Source organism: Acinonyx jubatus, chromosome A2 (assembly GCF_027475565.1).
Source record: "Acinonyx jubatus isolate Ajub_Pintada_27869175 chromosome A2, VMU_Ajub_asm_v1.0, whole genome shotgun sequence".
Taxonomy (NCBI): domain Eukaryota; kingdom Metazoa; phylum Chordata; class Mammalia; order Carnivora; family Felidae; genus Acinonyx; species Acinonyx jubatus.
The window spans coordinates 1,363,399-1,390,973 of NC_069383.1; the positions used below are offsets into that span (position 1 = coordinate 1,363,399).

At 60.6% G+C, this 27,575-nt stretch overlaps 1 protein-coding gene across 4 annotated transcripts in view; it reads right to left on the reverse strand.

The window, feature by feature from the left end:
* Window positions 1–20,337: 20,337 nt before the first annotated feature.
* Window positions 20,338–27,575, reverse strand: part of DNAJB6 (DnaJ heat shock protein family (Hsp40) member B6) — a 68,506-nt gene continuing 61,268 nt past the window's right edge. For all 4 annotated transcript variants that reach the window (XM_027051266.2, XM_027051263.2, XM_027051264.2 and 1 more), the window contains exon 10: window positions 20,338–21,716. In XM_027051266.2, coding sequence (XP_026907067.1) covers window positions 21,634–21,716 — 83 coding nt within the window. In that variant the 3' untranslated portion in view covers window positions 20,338–21,633. The remainder of the gene's footprint in view (window positions 21,717–27,575) is intronic.

Here is a 27,575-nt window from a genome sequence, read left to right on the forward strand (position 1 = left end):
ACCTGGGACTGCTCTCGGCCGAAGTCCCACTGCCTCTGTCCAGCTGGGGGGAGGTGGGGGGGCAGCAGAAAACCACAGGAGATTTTGTGGCAACAAGCTGCTCCCCGGCCACGGCTGGCAGGCGCAGAAGGCAGCCACGGCCCGCACGGGGACTCGATCCCCAAGGAATCTCGGGGCCCCCACCTGGATCACTTCAGTGGGCTGCTCGTGACCGTGACTTGGGGCCACGTCAGCATTTCCGGAAGCCCCGCCAAGCACAGACTCCCCCCCCGCCCAGCCAGGGCGGCTCCAACCTCCAGCCCCCCAGAGAAGCCCACCCAGGGTTCCCGTGTCTCCAGCCCACGCCTGTGTCTGTCCCCACGCGCACACGCACAAGAGGGCTTATCTTTCTACCCTTGGCTTTGTCCCGCACACAGAGTATCATTCCCCCAGCCTTGTGGGCCGGGGAGGGGACAAGCAGATGCGTGTGCCCCATTCACGCCCACCACTCACCTCCAAATCACGAGTCTTCTACAGCGACTTGGGAAGGAGGATGTCCACCGAGTGCACTCACACGTGGGAAGGCCGGACTCAAATCTGTAGGCGGGATGCCACATTTGTTTGCGATGAACTTGTACACACGTGATATACAATGACGGGTCACAGGGCCCGAAGCCAGCGTTCCAAGGCGTTCGGAACAATGGTGTCTGGCCTATGGGTCTTAGAGCGTCTTTCGGCTTCCCTGTGTTGCCCAGCTTTCCTCGAACGGGCATCCGCATTATCAGGGAAAGTGCCATTGACAAGAGGCGGGGTTTAGGGAACTCACCTTCCGTCAGAAAAACATCTAGAGACGGCAGAAGTTTCCAGACGGGTGTTGGTGGGATTTTCAGAGGAACCGAGAACCTAGCACACGGTCCGCAAGGCCTGGAGGTGGGACGGTCCACGGCCCCCCGCAGTGGGCGTCGTGACCCCACTGAGCACAGGGCCTCCCAGGGCCGTGGAAACCCACAGGCTTCGCTGAGCCTCAGATTTTATTTTCTAAGGAAAAGCAGCTGCTGGGTATCAGCCGCTGGAGAAGGAGGTCGGGTACCGGCCTCGCAGAACAGAGGGGAGAGGGGTGTCGGGAGGGAGGCCCCCGCCACAGGCCCTCGCACACGGTCGCGCTAAAGGAGGTGGCCTTGCTGACGCGGTTCATGGCGGCGGCCACGTGGCTACTGATCCAGACACTGATTTCGCTTCCTCCCCAGGCCCAAGGGGGGACGTGCCGACCCAGAATGATCTTCCGTGTGCCTCGGGCTCCCCTTCCCGTCCTCCCCAGACGGCTGACACGGGAGGTGGGGGGGGGGGGACTGCCCGCCCTGTGGCCGCACAGGAGGCCCCGGGAAGCCTCTCCCCCAAAGACAGACAGAGGCTGGGACTCTGGAAATGGCCTCAGACGGTGGGGCCTGCCTCCCGCACGCCAGCTCTGTCTCGTGAGGATGCACGAGTCTCAGTTCTCTCCAGCAGGGGACAGGGGACCTTGAGGAAAACCCCTAGCCTTTCACTCTGTAGGGGGCTGAAGGTCAGGAGAGGTCAAGAAAAACGGCCCTGGGCCCAGCCGTGGGGCTGGGAGTGCCATCGAGGGGGTTTCGGTCGCTTCTGGAAGGCGGGGCATCCCATCCCTCGCCGCTCCCCCGGGGAGAGCTCACATCAGGCGACATGGCCGAGCCCATGTGTAGCAAGAACGCGTCTCAAGTCTCTGACCCACGAGTCAGACGGAAAAGTGGAGAAATCAAACAAATCAGGACAAGGCACAGAATCAGGGGCACCCGCCAGAGAGGAGTAGTCAAGACTCCGAGACACAGATTGGGAAGGCTCTGATTAAAGAGCAAATTGCCAGGGTTTCAGCAGCTTCCGTGAGACTTCCTCTCTCGACTGGGCTTTCCTCCTGGCGGTCATGGCCCCGAACAGACAAGGGCAGGCGGAGGGTGGCGGGTGATGAGCAAAGCCCGGGGAGCAGCTCCCTCCGCCGTCCCCCCACCCTGGAGCACAGACACAGCTGCCCCACCCCTCCCCCACGAGCCCAGAGCCCCCACGGGTTCCAGGAGGGCAGCCGCCCGGGGCGCCGCATCACAGCCTCGCGAACCCCCGCCGCCATCCCCCTTTCCGGCAGGACGTGCCGTGAGCACCTTCACAGACGGGGACAATTCACCATGGAGCCAACGTCCTGGTCACCTTGACAGTCGGGGATGCATGTAAAGGAGCAAACTGACATGTCACATACAGACTTAGACAAACAAGGGCCCAGGACAGGAAAGACGTGACCTGGGCCCCGGACCAGCAGCCTCAGGACAGAGGCCAGGCTGGGAGAGGCAGAGGCGACACGTGGAGGCCCGTCTGGACGCGCGGAGGCTGCACCCAGAGACGCCTCCCACATGTGCGACAGCATGAAAACACAGCAGAACAGCCCGCAGCCTGCGGGCCACCGGGCCTGTCCTCTCCGCGTGCTCACGGGACCCCTCTGTGCCAGCTCGAGCCACACACCGAAACGTGGTAGAAAGCAGGTGCCTGCCCTTAAGGAGAACTCACCGCAGCAACACTCCCTGAGCAAGGGCAGCACCAGCCCAGCGGTGGAAGGCGGGAGGGTTCAACCCCACGCACGTGAGGAACAACACCCACAGCACGAGGTCCACAGGTGCACGGACCGGAGAGCGTGGGGTCTGTGGGGGAGCACGTCCACAGGGGGAACACATTTGTAGGGGGTGCACGTCCTCAGGCGGAGCGCATTTGTGGGGGGAGCACGTCCGCAGCAGGGAGCATGTCCACAGGGGGAGCACATCTGCAGGAGAGCACATTTGTGGGGAGCACATTCATAAGAGCACTAAATAGAGGGAGCGTATCTGGGGGGGAGTACATGCATGGGGGGAGCACGTATATAGAGGGAGCACATCCATGGGGGAGCACCCATAAAGGAGGAGCACTCCATAGAGAAAGCACATCTGCAGGGGAGCAGGTCCATGGGGGAGTACATCTGTATGGGGAGCATGTCTGTAAGGGAAGCACACCATGGGGGGAGCACATCTGTAGGGGGAGTAGTCCTTGGGGGAGCACATCCATAGGGGGAGTCCTCTGTAAGGGGAGCACACCTGGGGGGGGGGCACGTCCACAGGGGGATCTGCCGAGAGCCATGGGTTCACCTATTATCCCAGCTGGGGGATGGGAAGCTACATTTGACCCCGTGGACCATGATCAGGGGGCCTGGCACCAGAGAGATGGCTCGCGCCCAAGACCCGGCATGACGGGGACTTGGTGGGCCCCTGGCGGGTCCCTCTCCACAGGTGAGGACACTCACCCACTCGCCCAGATCGAGAACACCGAACGGGCTCACGAGGCGCCTGGACCACAGGCCCCGCCCCCGGCGCCCAGCTCTGCATCCGCTGGGTCCTCCAGTCACTGGCGCTAGCCCAGCGCTGGCCCCGCCAAGGCCGCCAGCCGGAAGTAGAGAAGGTCACGTGGCAGGGTTCCCTCCTGGTCCTCCGACAGCAGCGACTAGGGATTAAAGGCCGGCTCACCACCCTAGCGGACCGGCTAATTACACTGGAGGGTTCACCCTTTCCAGAAAAAAGACAAGAGTATGCATGTTCACTACAGCAAATGCCTTGAGACCACGGGGCGAGGGAGGGATATTTTAACTCCCATGGGGCGGCCCATCCGAGACTCCTCTGCCGGGAGTGCTCCATCACCTGCGGGGACAGGCTCCCCGCTGAGCCCCTCCCTGTGGGGACACGGCTCGGACTCCACGCAGGCGGCCCAGGCGGGCAAGGCAGCCCATGCTCCCCGGATGGCGGAGTGGGGGCGGGGGGCCCTCCATCCTGCCCCGGCGGTTCCCGCTCCTCTCAGGAGAAACCGGAAACGAGGCCTGGGGTGGGGAAGGCCCCGCCAGGGAGTCCCGCTCCGCTCCGCTCCGCTGGGAGGCGCAGCCTCTGCTTCTCCGGCCGCCCCCACCTGGCGGGAGCTCCCGCGAGCCGGGGCCTTTGTGCGCGGACGGGAGGGGAGACCCGCACGACGCCGGCCTGGCTCCAGACAGGTGGAGATGCTGCCTGCTTTTCCACACTGGCATTTGCCTCTAATGTTCCATTTAAGAAACAGCGGGATCTGGAGAAAGTTAATTATTGAACAGCTTCCACTTCTAAAAAGAAAATTTTAAATAATGAAAAATGCTCAAATCTCTCCTTCCATCCGTCCCTGGGGGTCGGGGCTTACAAGGCGGGGGGGGCCCAGGTGGAGACAAAGCTTCCAGTAGCTCTGCCCCGACGGCACCCTCCCAGGGCACCTCCTCAGGCCTCCAGCCGTGTCAGCACAGCTGCAGCAGCCCAGGGCTTACCTGACCCCACAACCCACCGGGCCTCTGGGCTGGGGGCTCAAGATTGGTGCCAGCAGGGCACCTCCGCCCCGCCTACACCCGAAGCCGCTCTCCTGGCCGGTGGCCTTCCCTCTGGGCGCACCTTGGCGTCTGTCATCTCAGGAGGACGCTGACCCTGTGGAGTGGGCCCCCCTCCGGCCCCGTGATCCCATTAACCTTGATCACCTCCCGACAGGCCCATCTCCCATCCGGTTGCCTGGGGGTCAGGGCCTCAACCCAGGAGACACAGGAATCCGGGGACACAGCTGGCTGAGCTCCCAGCCCCGTGGACATGGCCCGGCTCCATCCGCCCGGTTTCTCCAAGCAGGTTTCTAGGCCCCGGCTCTTCCCCGCACACCTACCCTGTGGCTCTGACGGCTCCACTAACCACCCCCCCCCCCACCAGTGACCTTCATCTGAAATTCTGAATGGCCCCCAGGACGTCCCCTGGGAGGGGGGTGCTGGCAGGTGCACCTAACGGGAGGGGCGAACACCGGCTGACTCTGAGTTCACATCCCTCCTCCCGAGGAGCACGGACTCCCCGGATTCCCCCGGGAGCTGCTGTGTGCCCACAACTCCGTTGCGGTTTTACTGGACGCCCGCTTTCTGCTGAGCAGAGAGGACGTCCCCACCACAGGCCGCCTCCTTGGAGCAGCCACGTGCGTGAGCAAAGAGGTGTGTACAAGCTTCCAGGATATTCTGAGCCACTAAATCCAGGCTAGGGGGTGGGGTGAGCTGCACCCCGGCCCCAGAACCACCCTCGGCCTTCTGTCCCCTGCCAAACAAAGCTCCAGTTTCTGGGCCTTTCCAAGCCCGCTGTGTCCGGCCCCGCCGGTCCTACACCCAGCAGGGGAGCTGCTCCCGCAGGGGGCCTCCTCCACCTGCTTGCGTCCCGGGGGAATCGGACAGGCGCACCGTCGGAGCCGCCGTGTCCTCCCTGCCCTCCCCGCCCCAAATCCCACCCACCCTCGCAGCCCGCCTCGCCCGGGGCATGTCCAGAAGCTTCTGACTGCAGCCGAGGCTCTGGCCAGCCCACTGGTCAACAGCCTCACCTTGAGAGCCCTGCTCCCAGGGAAGGGGACAGGGTACGTGCCCTCGGACCTCAGCAAGCACTGCAGGGTGGGCGTTGTACCGTTTACTGAGGCAGGAGCACAACATCGAAGGAGGAGGGGACCTCGGGGTCCCCACCCGGCTTGCCCCAGCCTGCCCGGGGGGGGAGGGGTCCCAGAGGGCAGGGCGCAGGCTCTCGTCCCACCCACACACGACCCACAGGCTGTTCATCCTCCCCAAACTAACTGACCGATGCACAAGCCACACAGCCTGGAGGTCGTGACCCCAATCGCCCCGGGGCCTGAGGTCGTGACCCCATCGCCCCCGAAGGGAAGGAGCTGGTGGAGACTGAGCGAGAACTTGTCTGTCGTCGTCCACGAGACTGCAGCTGGCTCTTCAGTTCCACCCCGGTGGGTTTCCATTTGCCCCTCGGAGGGGCCTGGCTGCGGCCACAGAGCCTGGGGGGGCCCGACGCCCTTCCGTGTCTGCTCCGGCCCCGGCCTGGCCGCGAAGAAGGGGTCACAACCCAGGCAGTGAGGGCGTAGGGGCGGAGTGGGGACGGCCGGGAGCAGTGCCCACGGGGCTCCCTGCAGATCCCCTGTCTTTCCCGGAGCCGGCTGGGGTCAAGGGCAATAAAGGGGCAGCCGGCCTCTTGGCGGACGCGCACGCACGCCCTCGAGCGGCCAGACGCACCAGCGCAAGAGCCACGCAGGGAAACGCAGGGTTCAGACTCCCACGAGGAGGGACCACCGTGAAATGCCCAGCAGCACGCGTGGGCGGGTGGGCAGGCGGTGCCTGAAAGCCCCCTGCCACCGACGTGTCCCCGGCTTTCCCCCGAGGTCCGTCCACGCTGACCCCACCGCACACCGTGCTGGGGACGGGCCAGCGGACCCGGGGCAGGAGCCCGGCTCGTCGCCGCTGCTTCGGACAACATTTGGCGGCATCTGCGAAAGGCGGCGCCTCCGTCCCGTCCCCCCACCCCGTCCCCAGGTGCCCGCCCGACTTGGGCGAGGAGTTTGCGTCCCCACCAGACAGCGCCCCCGAGGTGCCCGTGGCCTGTCCCCTGGAACCTGGGCACGTGTGAGCGAGCGGGGCTCCAGACTGTAAGACGGGGGCTCTCCTGGGCCGTCTGGGGGGGAGGGCGGGGCCGACTACACCAGATCACATCCCGGAGCCCTGGAAAGTCTAGAGTGGTCCCTGGCTGGGCTCGCAGACACCTACCGGGCAGGAGACGTCAGGGGAGTCCAGGCCCCCGCCGCTGGAGGGGCCGCCGGGAATGCCGGGGGAACAGGAGGCCTCGGGCGGGGACCAGCTCCCACGCGCACACCTGTTCCCGGCCCCGCTCCCACCCGACCCCACCACCCCCGTATCCTGGCCCCGCCCCCACCCCACTCCACCGCACCCCTGTTTCCGACCCGGCCCCCCACCCCCACCCCTACCCCTGTTCACCGGCCCGTCCCCCCCAGCCCCTGCCCCCGCCCCCACAGCCACCCCCCACCCCCACCCTTTTTCCGGGTCCAGTCGCTGCAGCGACCCCGCCCACCCTTACCCCCCACACCCAGGCCCTCCCCCGCCCTCCCCACCCCTGTTCCCGGTCCGTCCGGTACCCACCCACCGCCAGCGAGGAAAATGGCCCCAGTTCCTACAAGGATCAGACCCCGCCAACGGCCCCGCACTCCCCCTGCAGAACTGAGAGGCGGCCGTGAGGCTGTGTGTGGGCCACCAACTACGGTAGCCACGGGAAGTGGGCACAGTGCCCGGTGGTCGCGGGCCCACAGCAGGTGTCCTACACCGGCAGGCGATCCCACTGAAGTAGAGAACAAACTGAGCGCGTGCCTGCTGCTGGCCGAGGCCTGGGCGCTCTCGGCCTCTGGTCCTGGGTGCTGGTTGCTCCGCATGAAAATTGCGTGGGCTGCACGCTTTGCTGTGTGTATTTTCTGGTATGTGGGTTATTCTTCAATAAAAAGCGTTTTAGAAACCCGGTCGGGACGCGCCCTAAGGCCTGCTGCCCCTGGCCACCCCCCTCAGGCACACCTCCCCTTGCCTGGTTCTGCCCACACGGGTGGCCACCGGGTGGGCCTCTCCAGGAGACCCCGCCCACTTCTCCCCCTTTTCCGTGACTAGGGAGACACCAGAGACACGCAGGGTCCCCAGTGCCCCCACGAGACAGAAGCCCAGAGCAAAGGTAAGGAGCCAGCAAACTGATGAGTGAATTTCCCTACTGAATGTAATCTCTCAAGTCCAAATTACTCCCAAATGGGAAAACGGTGCCCTAACGACAGGCGGGCAGCGGGTGCCTGACCCAAGCCCTCCCCAAGGCCTCCTGCACTGAATCAGTGATAGTCTCAGTGAGAAGGACAGGCCCCCCCAGCGCCGCTGGGGAGGGACGCCCAGGATCTGCCCCCGGTTCCTGCCGCGTTCCCACCCGAACCACCACAGCGTCCCTCAAACCTCTCCTTCCTCGGCTTCCTGGCTCAGCTGCCTAGTGACCTGATAAAGATACATCTCATGATTTTTCATTTAAGAACATAACTTAGGGGCGCCTGGGTGGCTCAGTCAGTTAAGTGTCCGACTTTGGCTCAGGTCATGATCTCACAGTTTGTGGGTTCCAGCCCCGTGTGCTAATAGCTCAGAGCCTGAAGCCTGCTTCAGATTTTGCGTCTCCCTCTCTCCCTGCCCCTCCCCTGCTCATGCTCTGTTTCTCGGTCTCTCAAAAATAAATACGTGAACTTAAAAAAAAAAAAAAGTATTTTTTTAAAAACATAAGTTAAAACTGAAGAAAATCATCCAGTTCAACTTTTCTTAAAAGACCTACGACAGTCTATTTCAATGATCACTGACAAACGCATGTTCCCCGTTCCTCAGTGGGCCGTGTTCCGGCAATCTAAGCGGCCCTAAAGGCCAGTGTCCCCTCCCACGCCCACCTGTGCACACGTTGAGAGGGCACCGGGGCCTCAAGGAGATGCCCTTTGTTGTCCCAGCACTGACGAAGGGGCGCCAGGGAGATGCCCGCCAGGCAGACACGAGGGATGTGCAGCCCGTTGGCCAGGCCCCAAACGAGCCCCAAGCCCACGGATGTGGCCTCAAAACTGGAGTGCATAAGCCTGCTCCCGCTCGCCTTTCACCTCCATCTGGCACTTTCTCTAGGGTGTGGGCTGAGCAGAACAGAAAACACCTCTCAAGAGAGTGTGAGCATCCAGGGAAAAGCGGTGATAAAACCACCATGGGGCACAATGAGCAGAGTCGCCAAAGGAAACGACCCTCGTCCCCGATGCAAATATGCTCCAACAAAACCAGAGCCTCCAGAGACCAACTCTGCGCCCTGCGCCCTAGGCCCTGAGCCCTGCCCCCTCGCGCTGAGCCCTGAGCTCTGAGCCCAGGACCCTGAGCCCTTCCCCCTGTGCGCTGAGCTCTGCCCCTGAGTGCTGAGCCCTGAGCCCTGCAACCTGTGCCCTGCCCCCTACGTGCTGAGCCCTGAGCTGTGAGCCCAGGACCCAGCACCCTGAGCCCTGAGCCCACACCCTGAGCCCTGCTCATTGAGCTCTGTGCCCTGCACCCTGAGCCCTGGACCCTGCACCCTGAGCCCTGCTTCCTGAGCCCCGTGCCCTGCACCCAGCACCCTGAGCCCTGAGCCTGCACCCTGAGCCCTGCTCCCTGAGCCCTGCGCCCTGCACCCAGCACCCGGAGCCCTGCACCCAGCACCCGGAGCCCACACCCTGAGCCCTGCTCACTGAGCTCTGTGCCTTGCACCCTGAGCCCTGAACCCTGCACCCTGAGCCCTGGCACCCTGCACCCTGCTTCCTGAACCCTGTGCCCTGCACCCAGCACCCTGAGCCCTGCACCCAGCACCCTGAGCCCTGAGCCTCCACCAAGCCCTGCTTCCTGAACCCTGAGCCCTGCGCCCTGCATCCTGATCCATGGGAGCCACCACAGCACAGCACCACAGACTGGGCCATCGAAACAGGGACAGAAATGTCCCACTCGGTCTGGAGGCCAGAAGTCTGAGACCCCCAGAGGCTCCAGCGGGCCCTTCCCGCCTCCCGCTGCTGCCGGCGACGCTCAGTTCTGGCCCGGTCACTCCACCTCGGCCTCCCCTGTCACGTGGCCTTTGCATCAGAGCAGCGGGCATGGGACCTGGGCCGCTCTGGCTCCGTCACTCTGATCTTGCCGTGAGGCCACTTTCACAGACTCTGGGGGTCAGGACTTCACCCGATCTTTTTTTTGGAGGACGTGACAGGCTCTAATGGGGACGTCGCCACCCAGCCCCCTCCCGGAAGGGCAGCAGAGGCCCCCGGGCCTCAGGGGGGTTTTGGAAGACCGTCCAGCAGACCAAACCAGGCGTAGCTCCGAAGACCCCAGTTCATTCATCCTCAGGTTCTCCGGGGGCCCCAGCGGCCCTGAGTGCGAGCGGACGCGGTGGGCCCTCCGCGGGCAGAGTGAGGGGCCAGATGCACAGGAGCCACCAGCACCATGGCCGGGGCTCCCGCAGCCCACAGACCGCCTCCCCCCGACGGTGTGGACAGCGGGCGCCCTGCCCCGTTGTCGCCTCAGAATCCGCAGATCCTTTTCTAGACACACATTTCTTACACCTGCCACACCCCTTCCACACCGAAAAAGAAGCGTCTTCAACCGAAAACTGGAAAAGAGAGGGGGACGGCAGGTGCGCCCCCAGGTGCCGTCCGGGGCTTGCCATCCCACGTGTCGACACCGTGAACATGAGTGCTTCGAAACACACGCTGTGTCATCGGAATCAAATGTAGAAAGGAGACGAGACTCCCAGTTCAGGGAAATCCCTGCAACTCCTGGTAACCGTATTCCTGTGAATCACCTCGGATGGTGGGTGACCGGCGAGGACCAGCCGCCCTTAGGGCCGTGACCCCGAGCTGGCTGCCCGGGGCCTGTCACACCAGCGTGACCACTTGCGTCAGAGATTCCTGGATTTTTAAGTCAGCCTTCAAGATTTTCCACATCATCATACTGAACTCTCAGTAACGGCTTTTAAAATGCAATCAACTGACAGGGTTAAATCCCCACGCACACCTCTAGCAACACTGTATTTTAACTGACCGCTCTGTCATCCTGCGGTAAGGCTCCAGACGTCAAATTCTATGCTTTTTTGCGGCAGCTATAATACGCCGCTATTTGCGTCAAATTTTAAACGTCTGGAGTGTTAATCTGCGTCCTCACAAGTGGTAATAAAAGTATATATATCAGAGCAATTACCATTTCATTCAAGGGATCTTACTCTACGAGATGCTTACTTGCTAAAGACTAACAACTTCTGTTTTGCAGTTTCATGTGAGGTCTGACGTTGGAGGCATTCCCTAATTAATCCCAACTCTTTCTAAGCTGGCTGTGAGAAACGTAACCTGTGCCAAGAGTCCAGTGTCCCTTCCGGCAAATCTAGAGCACAAAGGTGAGGTGTATGCGGAAGGAAGTTCACATTAGCCAGTGAGCAGCGTGGGGTGGGTCCCGTTATTCTGATCTGACTACAGACACTCCATTCAAAAGCCATGTAAACTACAGACATTATAAGAAACATTATTTCAGAGACATTATAAGAGACATTATTTTATAAGAAATAAAAGTCCATGCGTGAAAAGGCGGCCTCCCGACCGGAAAGGCAGCTGGTTGTCCCTCACCTCTGATGAAATGTATTTAGCTGGCAAGTCTGACTTGTGCTTATATTCTCCCCGGATGCTTTGTAGTTACAGCTAAGTATTTGTCAGTGCACCTAAAGATTAAAGCAGATTGAAGAGTCCATAAAAGGGGTGGAAAGATTAATTTGTCTCTAGACAAAACTCTTATTTTCTGATTTCTAGTGCTAGATATCTATAGACATGTATATTTTGCACTGTGACCACATTACGGCCTCTCGATACCTAACCTGTTCAGAACACAAACACCAGATTGGGGAGCTGGGAGAGTGTTGCCGGGGAGGCCTGCCCACTCCCAAATGAAGCATGATTTTTACAGCTACAGAGAAGCACGTGTGCAGTGCCCCCCACCCCCGTTACGATAATATATTGCTACTTTCAGTTCAAACCATCTGAAGCGTAATGCTTAACGAAACGGAAACCAAGCAAAACGAGAAGGATGTGTTTACCCAGACGGGCTGGTGACAACGGTGGGTTTTCGTGGGTGTTGACGGGAGATTTTGTTTTGCGAGGAAGAGGCCACGGCAGGCACATCCGAGCACGTAACGTGTTTCGAAGTCCTCCTCGTGGGTTTTAAGCAGGAATTGGGGGGTGAGGACAGACTGATGGCTCTCCCTGGAGCATTACTGGTATCGGGATAGCCTGGGACTTCACCTTTGCTTTCTTTCCCTTTATTTTACCTTTTCCAGCAGCTTGATTTTTTTTTTTTTTTTTGCCTTGGTTTCCATAAGGATTTGGCAGGAAGGGAAGGGCGGTGGGGGACACCAGCAGTCACATCTTTGACGTTATGAAGTGTTGGGAGTGAAAGACACCATGTACTCAGGTAAGAAACAAAAGCAGAGGGGAAATGAACACTTGCACTATTTACCAGGGTATTATTACTAGTTGTAAAAGTCTAGACAACAAGACAGCTACACCTCACACCGAGGGCTCCCAAGCGGTTCCGGGACCGGTCCTGCTGCGCGAACTTGAAACGACTCGGTCTGCTCTCGGGCGTCAGGGCTCCGGCACAGACCTGCTCTTCGCCGATTGAGGGTCTCCACCGACTGAGGGCCAGGTGCAGAGTCCCGCGGCTTACGAGACAGAGAAGGAGCTAGAAACACTGACGATAGATTTTATTTCTCCCTGTTAGTCCAGGAAACCACAAATTACCATTTGTCAGATGTCACCGGGGTAAAAAATGTGGGAATGTTCTTGGCATGTGGGTGTAGGGAAAAAACCCCAAACTTCTGGTACGGCCTAATTTTATCTTTTCAAACTGTGTTCTTGTGAATCCTTTGACGTGTTATTTATAAGGTTATGAGACTAGACGGTAAATGCTCAACAAGAGAAACGCCCCACTCTCCAGCAAAACTATTTTGCTCGATGGGGCGGGGGGCGGGGGATAAGGTATCGGCTCTGGTCCCCTCCCCCTCCAACCCCTTTGAGTCTTGATTAATTTGAACATTAGGGTTTAAGGCTAATTTACTGTGTGCACATGTGCGTGCGTGCGTGTGACACGTGTGCGTGCGTGTGAGCGTGTGCGTGCGTCCGACACGTGTGCGGGGCAGGGGTGGATCTTCTGTCCAGTCCTGTTTCCCTTTATGGAGGCGCCCTCCTGTGGCCACAGAAAATACCGCAGCATAAGACACCATCTCAAAATGCTCCACATTGACTCGCTGTGTTTATGTGGCCATTTTCCTTTGTGAGGTCCTTCGTAAAGAAAAATTCCCACTAGGCTACATAGATACATGGAATCTTGCAGGAAACGTTTGATCTGGGGTTTTAAAGTTGGGACGCTCAAGTATTGGCCACGGAATCCACATCCGGAGACGAATCTCTGAGAGCAGGGTCCTTCCTCCTACCGGTTTGCAGTCAGATGGCGTCAGCCTCTGGGGTGGCCCTAACAAACGCCACGGGCTGCGCGCTCACGGGGCCGAGGCTCACCCCCCTGCTATCCCTGAGCAGGTCTGGAGTCTGGGAGGTCTGAGATCCAGGCATCTGAAGCTCCCCCTTCCTGTCTCTTCCTGCTCCTGGCGGCCCCAGGCATCTCGGGGCTCGTGGCTGCATCACCGGGTCTCAGCCTCAGTCTCCACGTGGCCGCCTCCTGTCCGGGTCTGTGTCTCATATCCCCCTCTCCTTCCTAGTACACCTGTCACTGGATTTAGGGCCATCCTAACGATCCTGACGATCTCGAGAGCCTCTGCTGGAATTGGGGCCACAAAGACCCGGTTTCCACACAAGGTGACAATGACAGGTCTCGGGTTAGGATGTGGACATACCTTTCTGGGGCCACCATCACCCCTGCAGATGCCATGGGATCTTGGGGAAGGGCTGGGCAGGCAGGCAGCTGTGGCCAACTGGGGGCAGCAGGAGACCATACTAGACTCGGCGAGGACGGCCTCGTGGCCCAACTGGTCCTGTGTCCCGGGAGCTATGAATTTGTCCCTCAGACTGCTCTGCTTTCGGCACCTTCTCTTCAGAGCGGTCAGTCCCTCCCTGCTGCTGCCTCCGTCATGACTCCAGCTTTGCTCAGCGCGCACCTGAGGTGGACGCTGTAGGACCCGCCTAGAGCAGGAACAGCAGGCCGCGTGGGGCGTCATCTGTCCTGCCAGGCGGTCAGTGAGGACCTATGCACACTCTCACAGGCTGAGACTCTGGGCTGGTTCCTCACTGGCTGCTCCCTAAGCCCTGATCCAGGCGGGTGAACGACAGGAAGCAAGGACCTGGGACTCCCAGACCCAAGGGTGATCCTATCAAGTGACAGCCACCATCAGGTGGGAGAAGATCCGCCAAGTGACACGTGACCACTGCTCACCATGGACGCGGTCCTCAGGCCAGGCCCATCACTGGCCCAACCCCCCACTGCTGATGGCAGCCCAGCCCTCGAGCCTGGCAGGAAAGTGGCGGCCAACCGCCCTTTCCTGGGAACTGTCTGCATCCAGGCCAGGCTGGCCCTGCCGGGCTCCTGCGACGCCACGTGCTCTGCCCTCAGCACCAAGCCCAAACCAGCTGTTGCCGGGGGCTGCCTCAACCCGCCCTTCCCACCCACCCCCCCTCCGGCAGCCTCACCTCCTCCTGCTCTGCCCAAAATCCTCCCCTCCTTCGGGTTCAGCCTGCATCCCACACCTTGATTTAGGCCGTTCTCCCTGCCTCAACATGTGCCTGGCTGCCTCCGCCCTCCAAAACCCACCTGCAAAGCTCCCCAATCCCCCACCGGCATGTGCCCCTCTGAATTCCTCCTGCGCTGAGGCCATAACTGGGGGCGTACCAAGGGTAGGGCTAGGGGTGACTTATCCTGCCTGGGGACAGAGGGCATCACTTCTTGTCCCCTCTGCAGGGTGGGGGTGCAACTCATACAGCTATGTCTCCAACATGCTTCACACATGTGGGACACAGTGTGCATGAGATGGGTGGACAATGGGTGGGTGTATGGTGGGTAGATGGACTGGTGGATGGATGATGGATGGATGGATGGATGGATGCATGCATGCATGCATGGGTGGATGGGTGAGTGGACAGATGGATGGGTTGGTTGGATGGATGGATGGATGGATGGATGAATTGGATGGATGGATGGATGGATGGATGGATGGATGGATGAATTGGATGGATGCATGGATGGATGGATGGATGGATGATGGATGCATGGGTGGATGGGTGAGTGGATAGACGGATAGGTTGGTTGGTTGGATGGATGGATGGATGGATGAATTGGATGGATGGATGCATGGGTGGATGGGTGAGTGGATAGATGGATGGGTTGGTTGGATGGATGGAGGGATGGATGGATGGATGAATTGGATGGATGGATGGATGGATGGATGGATGAATTGGATGGATGGATGGATGGATGAATTGGATGGATGGATGGATGCATGGGTGGATGGGTGAGTGGACAGATGGATGGGTTGGTTGGATGGATGGATGGATGAAATGGATGGATGGATGGATGGATGGATGGATGCATGCATGGGTGGATGGGTGAGTGGACAGATGGATGGGTTGGTTGGATGGATGGATGGATGGATGAATTGGATGGATGGATGGATGGATGGATGGATGGATGAATTGGATGGATGGATGGATGGATAGTGGATGGACGGACAGTGGATGGATGGATGGATGGACAGACAATGGGATGGATGGACGGTGGGTGGGTAGATGGATGGATGGATGGATGGATGAATTGGATGGATGGATGGATGGATGGATGGATGGATGCATGGGTGGATGGGTGAGTGGATAGATGGATAGGTTGGTTGGTTGGTTGGATGGATGGATGGATGGATGAATTGGATGGATGAATTGGATGGATGGATGGATAGTGGATGGATGGATAGTGGATGGACAGACAGTGGATGGATGGATGGATGGATGGACGGACAATGGGATGGATGGATGGATGGACGGACAATGGGATGGATGGATGGATGGACAGACAATGGGATGGATGGACGGTGGGTGGGTAGATGGATGGATGGATGGATGGATGAATTGGATGGATGGATGGATGCATGGATGCATGGGTGGATGGGTGAGTGGATAGATGGATAGGTTGGTTGGTTGGATGGATGGATGGATGGATGGATGGATAGTGGATGGATGGATAGTGGATGGATGGACAGTGGATGGATGGATGGACGGACAATGGGATGGATGGACGGTGGGTGGGTAAATGGATGGATGGATGAATGGATGGATGGACAAATGGGTGGATGAGTAGATGGATGGGTGCATGGATGGATGAACGGATGCATGCATGCATCAGTGGATGGGAGGATGGATGGATAGGTGGGTGGATAGGTAGATGGATGGATGGATGGATAGTGGGTGGGTGGGTGGGTAGGTGGATAGGTAAATAAATGGATAGACAATGGAATGGATAGATGGGTGAGTGGATGGATGGATGGATGGATGGATGGATGGATGGATAGAAAGACGGATAAGTAAATGGATAGGTGCGTGGATGGATGGTGGAAGGATGGATGGATGGACAACAGGATTGATGGATGGATGGATGGATGGATGGATGGATGGACAATGGGATGGACAGATGAGTGAATGGATAGACAATGGGATGGATAGATAGATGGATGGATGGATGATGGATGATGGATGGATGGATGGATTGGATGGATGGATGGACAATGGGACGGATGGATGGATGGTGGATGGGTAGATGGATGGATGAGTGGATGGATGGACAGATGGATGGGTGCATGGATGGATGGGTGGATCGACGGATGAATGGATGCATGCATGCATGAGTGGATGGGTGGACAGGTGGGTGGATAGGCGGATGGATGGATAAATGGACAATGGGATGGATGGATGGTGGGTGGTTGGATGGATGAGTGGATGGATAGATGGACAGATTAGTAAATGGATAGGTGCATGGATGGATGGTGGAATGATGGATGGATGAATGGATGCATGCATGAGTGGATGAATGGATGGATGCATGGGTGGATGGATAGATAATGGGTGGATAAATGGATGGATAGATGGACAGATGAATGACGGGTGGGTGGATGGTTGGATGGACAGATGACGATGGGTGGATGGATAGATGGGTGCATTGGTGGCCTCTCCTCCACTAGACCAATGGCAGTGGGGACCTGGAAAGAGTTGGTGGCAGAAGCTGACCCAAGAAGAGAGAAGGGTGACCTGGTTTCCTGCCTTTGTCGGTCATCCGGAAATTAGGCCTGCAGTTACCCTGAGAAACGAGAATGTGGAGTAGTTGTGTTGCCTTCTCATCCTATCTGTATGGCCCCTCAGTTTCTCCCAAAGGATTTTAATGTCTCTGGTCCCTAAGAGTAAGCTGACCTCCCTCTCATGGCATATCCTACGCTTCTGGCGTCACATGGGGACCCTCAGTGCTCTCCTATGGGATGGGGCATGCACAGGCCAGAGCTTTCTGCTGAGCCGTCTCTCACGCATGCACACCAGGCCCAGGCCGGCACCCTGGAATTACTCCAAGTCCTGGAACAGCCCTGGTTAAACACACACACTCGTCACAATCATCAACGCTGGCATCCCTCTGGACAGGTGGTATGACATCCAGGGTGTCCTGAGATGTGGCTTCGGTGGATGGACTGCAAGAAAAGACTGAAAATCTCCAAGTTCACTGGTAGACCAGAAAGAGAAAGTAGTCGGCCACTGTGGGGTCTGTCCTTGGAAAAAGCCAGAGCCCTGGGAAGGAAAGGCGTTTATCAGGATTTTCCATACAAGATGCACCTCACAGACCCACAGCGGACCTGGAAAAATTGGTCTTCATAGCACCCCAACCAAGAAAGCGGAGAGAGAGCATGCTCAATGCGTGTGGGGGGAAGGATACAGTGCCTAGGGTTTGCTCGGGAGGAGCAGAAGCCTTGCATCAAACAGCCAGATCCCACCGTGCCCAGCTCTGTGGCCTCTGGGAATCGTTATGGGACATCCTGAGGTCTGGGCCTTCCTTTGTAAAAGGACAAGGAGAAAGCCAAGCGCCCTCGGTGTCCCTATACTGTAAGCCTCCCTGAGAACTGTGGCCTCACAGAAGGCGGGCCCTGCCCTCTCCTGAGGCCGCTGGGCTGGGGCCTGCTGCCCTGGGGTCACGGGAGCAGGGCGGGGGGCGGGGGGGAGGAGGGGGGAGGCAGAGCGGGACAGGGAAACGGGGAGCAGGCAGTGGACTGGAGGGTCCCACCCCTCCCCTGCACCCCGGCCCTCTCCCATCCGGGCTCCATCAAGCTGGGAGGGGATGTCCCCAAACTGGGCCCTCAGTCAGCGAAAAACCAAGGTTCCTGTGAGCGCAGCCCCACCCTTCCAGACCAGATGGCTGTCTGCCACCTGTACATCAAACTCACTCTCAGGGACGGGAAGATTCATGGTCCTGTGTCACCGTGTAATGGCTAGCCGGTCAGAGAAACAATTTTCATGCCATAAAAGCTGACTTCCGTTTGTTCACTAAGAATGAATGCTGTCGATCAAGCGAAACCTATAAAAACCTCAAAGACAAAGGCAAAGAATTAAGGCTGACGCACCGGCTGCTGCCAGCCGTGATTAGCCTGTCCGTTGCCCGGGCCGGGGGCGCAGGAGCCACGCGGGGACCAGAGCTGCGGCATGGAGGGCGGGCGGGCATCTTCGGTGACACCCCTCATCCCTCCGGAGGTGGCCGCCTCGGTGCCCCTGTGAGAACAGTCCTAACTTGTGACCAGACGCCGGACTGGTTTGGGGACGAACATCGATGGTGTCCAGGTCCACCTGAGAAGCGGCGAGTCAGGCGCAGCGAGGAGCCAGCCTGCCCCTCCAAGAGCGCGTCTCGAGCTGGGCCACGGTGACGCTTCGGCTGGCGACAAGGAGACGGAGGCACCTGCCTTAGCACCCACGCCACGTCAAGTTCTAGAACCTTCCCCCTGGCAGCTGCAGGGGGCACAGCCCTGGGAGGGGGCTCTTGGCCATCCCCCATTCAGCTGAGAACCATGTGGACAACACTTCAAAGGGGTGGGGGGGGACAGGTGGGGACAGGAAAGTGGGGAGCACCATGGGGAGCACCAGGAAGCGGGAAGCACGAGGTAGCTCTCCGGGAGCAGGCGAGAGTGAATAGGACACTTGCGGTGACCCTCTGTGCCGGTCCCGGCCAACAGGGTCTGTAGGAGCCGGAGGGACAGGCACGAAGCAGACCCAAACCGCCCTGTCCCCGCAGCTCCAGGCCCGGAGACACGGGACGCCCGGCCTCCACGGCCTACTTGGAGGACCACGTGAGCCTGGCCTCACTCTTGCCCCAGCAACGTGGGGGCAGGCGCCCTCGGAGGAGTGAGCAGACAGAAGGTTCTGCGCCTGGTGGGATGGGCCAAGTCAGAAGCCCTGGGACCGTGATCGTTAGCGTCACGGTCTCACCTTTCTCGGAGGGGACCGTGTCATTTTCCCGGTTCTAATGCTGCCCCATGGCTCTGGGGACCGGGTGAGGCCACACGGGACCCCTGTGTGCCGCCTGTGCAACTTCCTGTGAATACGCAAGGGTTTCAAAATAAACATGCACCAACGTAAAGTGTTTCTTCAAAGCCCTTAATCCTGCTAACGTGGGGGCAGGGGGGGCGGACGGCCCTGGAGTATGTGGGGGGTTCCTCGCAGCCAGGACCACCTCCCCACCTGGTCCCACACACCCTGTCCCCAAATGGGCCATGCTGGTAGAGGCCGGGCCCCCCCCCCCCTCCATCACCCTTGATGTTGGCCCAGGAGCCCCCTCCGGGAGGTCAGCAGACAGCAGGGCCGCTCTGAGCGGCCCCAGCACGGGCACCGGCACCCTGGCCCCCGGGATGGCAGCCCGCTTGGGTGGCGGTGGAGCAGGGGTGATGGCGTGAGCTCACACGCTCGCCAGCCCACCCCGGCCCTCGGGGTGCCGTGCGTCCCAGGCAGCTGTGTGGTCCCCCCCGCCCCCGCCGGGGAAGCAGGTACTCACCGAGCTCCCCCAGCCAGTGGGCCTCTGCTCGCTGAGGGAAGCGTTACTGGGGATGGCCTGTGGACGTGGGCCGCCCGCCCGCAGGGGTGGCACGCTTGTTCCAGGCGTGGCTGGAAGACGCCACCACACAGACGCTGTCCCCCAGGCGACCGGCGCTGAAGCAGTGAGGTCAAGGGCTGCGAAACTTGCTTCGCGCCTGCTGAGCCACCTCCCTCCCCAGGGACCGACAGCGAATTCTGGTGTGGAAGTGCCTGAGATGCACCCATGAGCCAAACGTGCCCTTGGGAGAGGCTCCAGGTCCGCCAGGGGCCACGGCAGAAGCCCGTGGTTTGCAGCGGGGCCCGGGTCAGGACATACCCCCAGCCAGGAGGTCGCAACAGCCCGTGCCTCCCACCTCCCCAGCGTCCCCCATGCTGCCAGCCAGGCCACTGGGCTCCCACAGGGTCAATCAGTGGCAGTGTGGTCGTTAACAATTCAGGGGCGCCTGGGGGGTTCGGTCGGTTGAGCGCCCGACTTCAGCTCGGGTCACGATCTAGTGGTTCGTGGGTTCGAGCCCCACGTCGGGCTCTGTGCTGACAGCTTAGAGCCTGGAGCCTGTTTCAGATTCTGTGTCTCCCTCTCTGTCTGTTCCTCCCCCCCACATTCTCTCTCTCTCTCAAAAATAAATAAAAATTTTAAAACAAATAAATAAAGTAACATTTCATCTCACAGTAATGCAGCTCCCAACCCAGGCTCTTGCCCTAATTATCACTTTATCTTTCGTAATTGAAACGACAATTATGGCTGGTTTTCTTTCTGATCGCTAATAACGGTGTAACTAGCGGACATTAATGATGACGGCAAGCCAGCAGTCCAAGACGGCGCTTACGTTTTATTTCTGCTGATAGCACTTAAAATACAGTATGTTTTCATGGGTACATTTTCCACGGTAAGCCGTAATACCAGTCCACACCACCTCCCTGCCAAAGCCAAACAAAACAAAGCACCCCTCCCCTAACAGTCATCTCAGAGTCGCAAAGTTACACTCGTTTCTGGCTTCCACACCCACGACGCCCACGACGCGGCTGGCTACAGGGGCCACGGGGGCCGGTGGCTGCCACATTCACGACAGCGGCATTCTCACACCACGTCAAAGCTCTGCCCCGAGCCCCCATTTCCAAGCGGTGTGAGCTGGCCCTTGTGTTACGGAGGAAAGGCCTGGGCAGGAAGCGCGCAGAAAAGGTTAGGCGCGGCACGGATCGAGTCAGTAGAACCAAAGGGTTAAGAAGCAGGTGATCACGCAAAGAAGTAAGTGCAGGAAAGTGGACACAAAAAAACTGCTAGGAAAATAAACGATGTTTTTAGAGGAGCCAATGTTTACAACTGAAATCTTTTCTTCAGCGCCCTCGTTCCAATCTGAGTGTGTGTGTGTGTGTGTGTGTGTGTGAATACAGCACGTGCGTCTCCCCAGAATGACCCAAACAAAGAGCAGAGAGGGGATTACCGAACAAAATTCTGCAGGGTCCTGTGCATGTGCTAAGGAGAATCATGGGTCCAAGAGAAAAAGATGGAATTTGCAAAAACTAAATAATATTCGAGGTCAGGTTTGGGCTCCTCGGAGCTTAAAACTCTGGTAAATTTAAGGAATGACTTTATATCTAGAGACTCACCCACGGGCCCCCAGGGAGGCGGCTGGGACACCCCGTAACCCGGAGGGAAGACCCCTGGCGGTGCGGACTCCATGCAGGACGTGCGATGACGTCACCCCGCCCCTAACTACGCGCCAGCTCCAAGGACTCTCCCGCCGGGAAGAGAGAGAGGCATTCCGTGGACACACACTCCATCACCCGCCCGCACCTGTCACACCTCTGACGCTACAACAGCTCAGCAGTCGGCATCGTGTTCGACAGTCGGAAGGAAGGAGCCGGGTCCCCGACCCCCTCAGGGGAGCCGCTGTTGTCGGATTGAGGGCCGGGAGACGCGAGGACAGTGGGGACAGGCTCCGCCCACGACCGTCACTCCCGTCTCCTGCCGTCCCCGAGCTGAGAAGCTGCAGTGTGGGGACGGTGGCCAAGCGGTGCCGCTACCTAACTCGTGCGCGCCTCGCACTACGGCACGGGGCGGGCTGGGCGCCAGCTCCGGCAGCAGGCGCGCGGCTGCGAGTCCGCCTAGTGCTTGCCTTTGGTCGATTTCTTCTTCTTGGACTCGTCCCTCTGCTTCGGCTTCTTCCTCTTGCCACCTTCTTTGAGTCCTAAGGAAACACGGCTTGTCAAACACTGTTCCGAAGTACAGCGGCGTCCCCACCAAGAGGCAAGCGCTTCCAAACACTCGCCCACGTTAACACAGGACAGTCGGGCTGTCCCCACTTCTCCCCAGGCCACATCCACAGCGTGACCGACTCTTCAAACCGCAGAGTCACATCTCTGACGTTGTTCAAAGAGCATCGGAGCCACGCGCCCAGAGGGGGGCGGCACTGAGCCCACGCTCTCCTCTGCTCACCCTGCCCCTGATGACCCCACCCTGCGCCCCGCACAGCCCTCACGCCTGCACCCCCACATCCCTACGTGGCCCTCGCCCCTGCGCCTCTGGACCCCTAGGCAGCCTGCACCCCTACACAGCCCTCACACCTGTGCCCCTACACCCCTGCACCCTTTACAAGGCCGTCGCCCCTGCGCAGCCCTCACCCCTGTGCCCTCGCCCCTGCACGGCCCTCACACCCATGCCCCCGCACCCTTGTGCCTCCACACGACCCTCACCCCTGTGCCCTCGCCCTTCCACGGCCCTCACGCCTGTGCGCCCGCACTCCTACGTGGCCCTCGCCCCTGCACCTCTAGACCCCTAGGCAGCCAGCACCCCTACACAGCCCTCACACCTGTGCCCCTACACCCCTGCACCCTTTACAAGGCCCTCGCCCCAGCGCAGCCCTCACCCCTGTGCCTCCACACGGCCCTCGCCCCTGCGCAGCCCTCACCCCTGTGCCCTCACCCCTGCACGGCCCTCACACCCATGCCCCCCACCCTTGTGCCTCCACACGGCCCTCGCCCCTGCGCAGCCCTCACCCCTGTGCCCTCGCCCCTGCGCAGCCCTCACCCTTCTGCCCTCGCCCCTCCACGGCCCTCACGCCCGTGCCCCCACACCCCTGTGCCTCCACACGGCCCTCGCACCCCTGGGCACCCTCGCACCCCACCCGGCAGGGCTGACTCCGCCCCAGGGACAGGCTCCCTCCGGCACTGGCCAGACCCGAGTCCCGTCTGCTGGGACAAGCCCTGCTGTGGGCCGGGCTTGTGTCCATGGGCTCTGGGGTGTTCGTCCCCAGGTCTCGCCTGAGGACGCAGACCTTCCGTTTCTCCCGTGTCGACTGCTTAACGTGTGGGAGGCGCCCCCTCGAGGTTTCGTCCAAAGGGCCGCAAAGGAAGCGGCCGAGCACCTGGTGCTTCGTCGGTCCGGCAACGAGCTAGAAGAGCCCTCGGCTGAGCCCGCAAGCGGGCCGGATGCCGGATCCAGGTAACGAAAGCTGTATTTACGCGGCCAGTCCTTCACCGACCCACGTGACCCGCCACGTTCCCCCGCAGCCCGGGCATCACGGCGTCTCACCGGGGCTACCACGCGGGCCCGGGCCAAGCATTTGGGAAAGGCGCCGCGGAGTTCTGAGCGGGACGAAGGCGAAGGGCTGACCCCCCCAGTGGGGCGAGGGCGGGGCTCAGGCACAACCTCGCCTGAGGCGAGTCCAGGTAACGGGGCCCAAAGGCCACGATCCAGGGCACGACGGAGGAAGAACAGCCCCAAGAGTCGAGCAGGGAACCAGAGCCGGTCTGGGGACGTGTCGGCGTGTCCTGTATCAGATGTGACTACCGGTCGGAGGTACCCGGTCTTCCTGGAGGAACCTCCACAGGGAACGGTTCCCACGATGGGCCCCCACGAACACGCAGGGAGGAGGGGCCAGGGGCCGCACGTGTGTGTGGCTGGAGGCCCGGCCGACCGCAGGGCTCCTTGCACAGGAGCCGCGGCCTCACGGTGGGCATAACGTCTCAGAGGCTCCTTGCGCAGAGGGGGACGGTGGCCTCCCCTCCGCCGGCCAGACTCAGTTACTCGGAAAATAACCCGAGAAGGAGAAAGAGAAGAACGTGCTGACCTACCACCGAGACACAGGTGCTCGTGTCCGAGGCTCGGGGAAGCCCATCAGCGCCAAGGGAGACAAATGCCGCCGCCCGGGCCGCCTTCACCGAGACGACTGAGGGTGGCGGGGAGAAGGACCCAGCAGAACACTGCGGGCCGTGGGGCAGGCTGCCAGGGCCTGTGAGACTCTCCTGCCTCCACCACGGGGAGCCTGTGCCCCTGGTCCGGTCACGAAACCCTAACACCTGACCCAGAAGGGACCCCGAAGCCCCCGCAGCCCCAGCCCCTCTCCCAGAGGGCACTTGTGGTTGCGGCACGGGGCGGGGAGGCAACTCCTCGTTCCCATTCCCTATTACAATGCCTCTCTTGCTACCAGGCATTTTAAACTTTAAGATGATGACAGAAAAGTAACTTGAGACAAACTAAAGGGATTTCGGCTCAAATGACAAGATTCGGGGGTGTGGAGCGTGTGCACCTGTGACCGGCCCCTGCTGAACACATCCCGCCCGGCAGGTGCCTGGCCCGTGCACCTGGGGCACATGGGGGACACCGACCAGCCGGAGGCCTCGCGGCCCCAGGACCCTCACACATACTGCACACAAGCACCCCTTTTGAAGACAGCTGCAAACCAGTCACAGAGCCTCAAGGTGCCCGGGGGGGCTCTCTGGTCGGTCTGGAAGCAAGTTCCCAGAGCTGAGCCAAGAAAGTTTTATCTGCCCCAACAGCCACTGTCTGCTTGGGGATCCTCTTTGGAATCACGCAAGGGAACAGATGCTGGATGGGAACCCCCTGCCCTGACTCAAACACGTCTACACAGGAGCTGCACGCATGCCCAGGGCTCCAACCAAGGGAGCCAAGTGCTCGGGGCAGTGGGGAGGCTCCACATTGACGGGCAGGCCCCCTCCCAGGTCCCCCCCCAAGCCACACCCGTGGCGCAAACCTTGAGGGGTGTCAGCAACCACCCAGCAGGGCGGTGGGGGGGTCAGCTCCTAACCTCCGCAAAGCGAGCTTTCCCTGAGGCCCCCCCCCAAGACAAAGCAGAGCGGGATTATGAGGAAAGAAACCCCCCTCGGATGCTCAGGGATCGAAGCTGCAGAACAGAGGGACGCCCGTGCAGGGGTGTGAGTTGGAGGCCGGCAGGCACCGCATCGCACAGACGACGTGAGCGCGGCCGGGGTCTGCAGGGCATCGGGTACATGTGGGCCATCGTAAGAGTCACTGGCGGTTTCTTACCGGGTCCTGTGTTCGGGGAAAAGCCTGCGGGAGACGGCCCCTCGGCCACCTGAAGCTCAAGGCAGCGAGGACGCAGTAAGACCCCCCCGCCTCTAGAGAGAAACGTCTGAAAGCCCCGGTGGGAGCTGCGGGCAGAGAAGCAGGTTAGCCGCCTGGGTTAGTATCGCGCCCAAGCTGCCCAAGCGGACGCGGGCGTGAGACGCGGGGCACACGTCCCACGGTGCCACGCTGCCCTCTGCAAAGCCAAGCGTCCCACAGCATCCTGGGTAAGGCGCCTTCTGCAGGCCAAACAAAGGAAAAGGGAAAAGGGGAAAAAGGGTCAAGTTTATTCTTTCGTTCGTGAAGTCTTCTTCTTGTTGAATGATAATTTTCCTTCCACACAGTTCCGTGCTCTTGGGGCACCCGCGGCGCGGGGGATCCGCACGGGACAGACGCTCGGCCACACCTTAGGACTGACCGGCTCCAGGCGACACGGGGCAACACGAGGCGCCCGTGTCCTCCAAAATGAAGCAGGCGCGAGTGTGACGGGGGCTCGTCGTTCCGCGGAACCGCGAACGACACGGGGACGCGGCAGGCCGGTCCGCACCGCCCTGCACCTGTGCCGCCCACGGGAGCCGGGGCCACAGGGCCGCCACGCCTGTCCCTGCGCACACACTGCTGTCCCAGCGCCGCGTCCGCACGCACCCGGAATCGGATCGGCCGCGTCCTCCACGTGGGAGAGCCTCACAGAAACGACGCACGCGGCGCCTTGAGGAGCGCAGGTCCAGCGAGAGCTCACCTTCAACCTCAAAGGATCACTTCCCCGCGCTGCCTCCCAGCGGGCTCCGAGGGACCCCTCCGTGGAGCGGAGGTTCCAGCCCCGAGGTGCGAGCAGGGGCACCTGGGGAACCATGCTCCTTATTATGCGGCGTTCTTAACAAGAATTTCCCCGAGGCTTGGAAATGCGGCAGGAAGCTGTCCTGCGGCCCCCCGGGCCCCCCGGAGCGCACCGGTGGTCCTGCCCGGGGCGGCGTGGGGAGCTCCCGGAGGGACCCGCCTTCGTTACTGGCTGGCGTCCGAGTCGGCAGCGTCGGCCAAAGAGCCGCAAGCGGACTGTGCAGAGAAGCAAAGCAGCCTGCTGGCAGGAAGCACCCGAAGGTGGCGGGCGGCCCTGAGCCGGCTTCCCGTCCAACTGGGTGATTCTGTCGCACGTTCTTCTCAGTCTGTGGACCCTTCCTCTGGGGCAGCTACACCGTCTCCAGTAAGGAGGTCACCCAAAGCGCCTGGCGTGAGCTCCCCAGACGTCTGCAAGGAACCGTGTCTTCACCTCCAGGGCGTTTAACTCTGACACGCTTCCAGACCTCACACCCTGTGGCCCAAGAGCATCAGAAAGTCCTCGAGGTGGGGGGGGGACGGGCTGAGCTCCAGGAACACAGCCTCCCAGCCTGTCCGTGGCCAAGGAAAAGGGTCTGGTGACCGGGAAGTCCTGTCACCCGCCTCTTTTGCATACAGACTCGTGCCAAGGATCATCGGGCAACTAGTTTTCCGCACGCAACAACGCCTGGTGGGGACCCGATGGTACAAACGGGCCAAAACGTCTCCTCACGTTTTCAGGGACAAGAATCAGCCGTTTCTTCTACAGGAAGAAACGAACTCCCGACTCTCCTTGTGCTCTCGGCAGGAGTGGCCTCTGGGGGACCCAGGGCAGCGGGCGGCTTCACCTGGCAAGGACGGGCCTCGTTCCGAACTCGGGATGTTCCCTTCGGGCCGGGTCTACTGGTGGACGTCCTGTCGCAGGAGCCGGCCGTCTGCTTGAATGAGGCTCCGGGGAGCCCATCTCTGCGCACCTCGTTCTTGGGGGCTGGGATGTTCCGACCTGGTACGTAGGCTCATGGTGTCCTTACGACCCGACAGAGCCCATTAAATCACCGTTCCCAGGGCGAGGTGTTCAAGCCAAGCGAACGGCCGGCTCAGCCCCTTGCCCAGACGCCCGAAGACCCCCGCGCTGCCCCCCGCCCGGCCTGCCCTAAGACCACTGGAGATCAGGAGCTGACCATCAACCCCGGGAAAACGTCCACGGGCCCAGTCAAGGCAGAATGAGTTCTGAATTCACACAGCCCTTTCTTCCAATCACACAGGGAAAGGCAGAGGTCTGCGAACGGTCCATCTGCCTGTGGTAGCACCGCGCCACGGCCCAGCCGGCGGCCGGGTCTGCACCGCCCCGCGTGGCCCTGTGCCGCGGTCCAACGCCCCATGCGCCTTCGAGGCAGTGGCACGTTCTTTCTGTCCTCCTCGAAACCCTGACACACCCCTCCGCCTTATCCGAGGAGACCCGGAGAGGCTGGAGGGGTGCGATTCCCAGATAGAAAGTTCTGGGGGGAGAAAAGGGACGAGGCTCATCCTTCTACTTCCCGGCCGTGACGGCACGTCCTGCTGAGGCCCACAGAATTAGCCTGGCCGCATGCCTTCGTGTCACTGCGACACTGGGGAAGGACGGAGGTCTTCTCCACCACAGTCTGTTACGGTCACCGCGGCCACCTCCAGTGGTGACAACCAAGATGGCCACAGACGCTTCGAACCAAAAGGACGCTGGACTTGGGAACACAGGATCAAAGCTACACGCACAGCAGGACCCGCAGAAGCAATCCAGAATTCCACGGGGACTTCGCCCCAAGGACCCACGGCAAGTCAAGAAGCTGGAGGGGGGCAGAGCCAGGGCTCCGGAGAAACGGGGTCACTCTGCCCGGGGGGACGGCTGCGTCAGGACCCTCACACGGGGTGC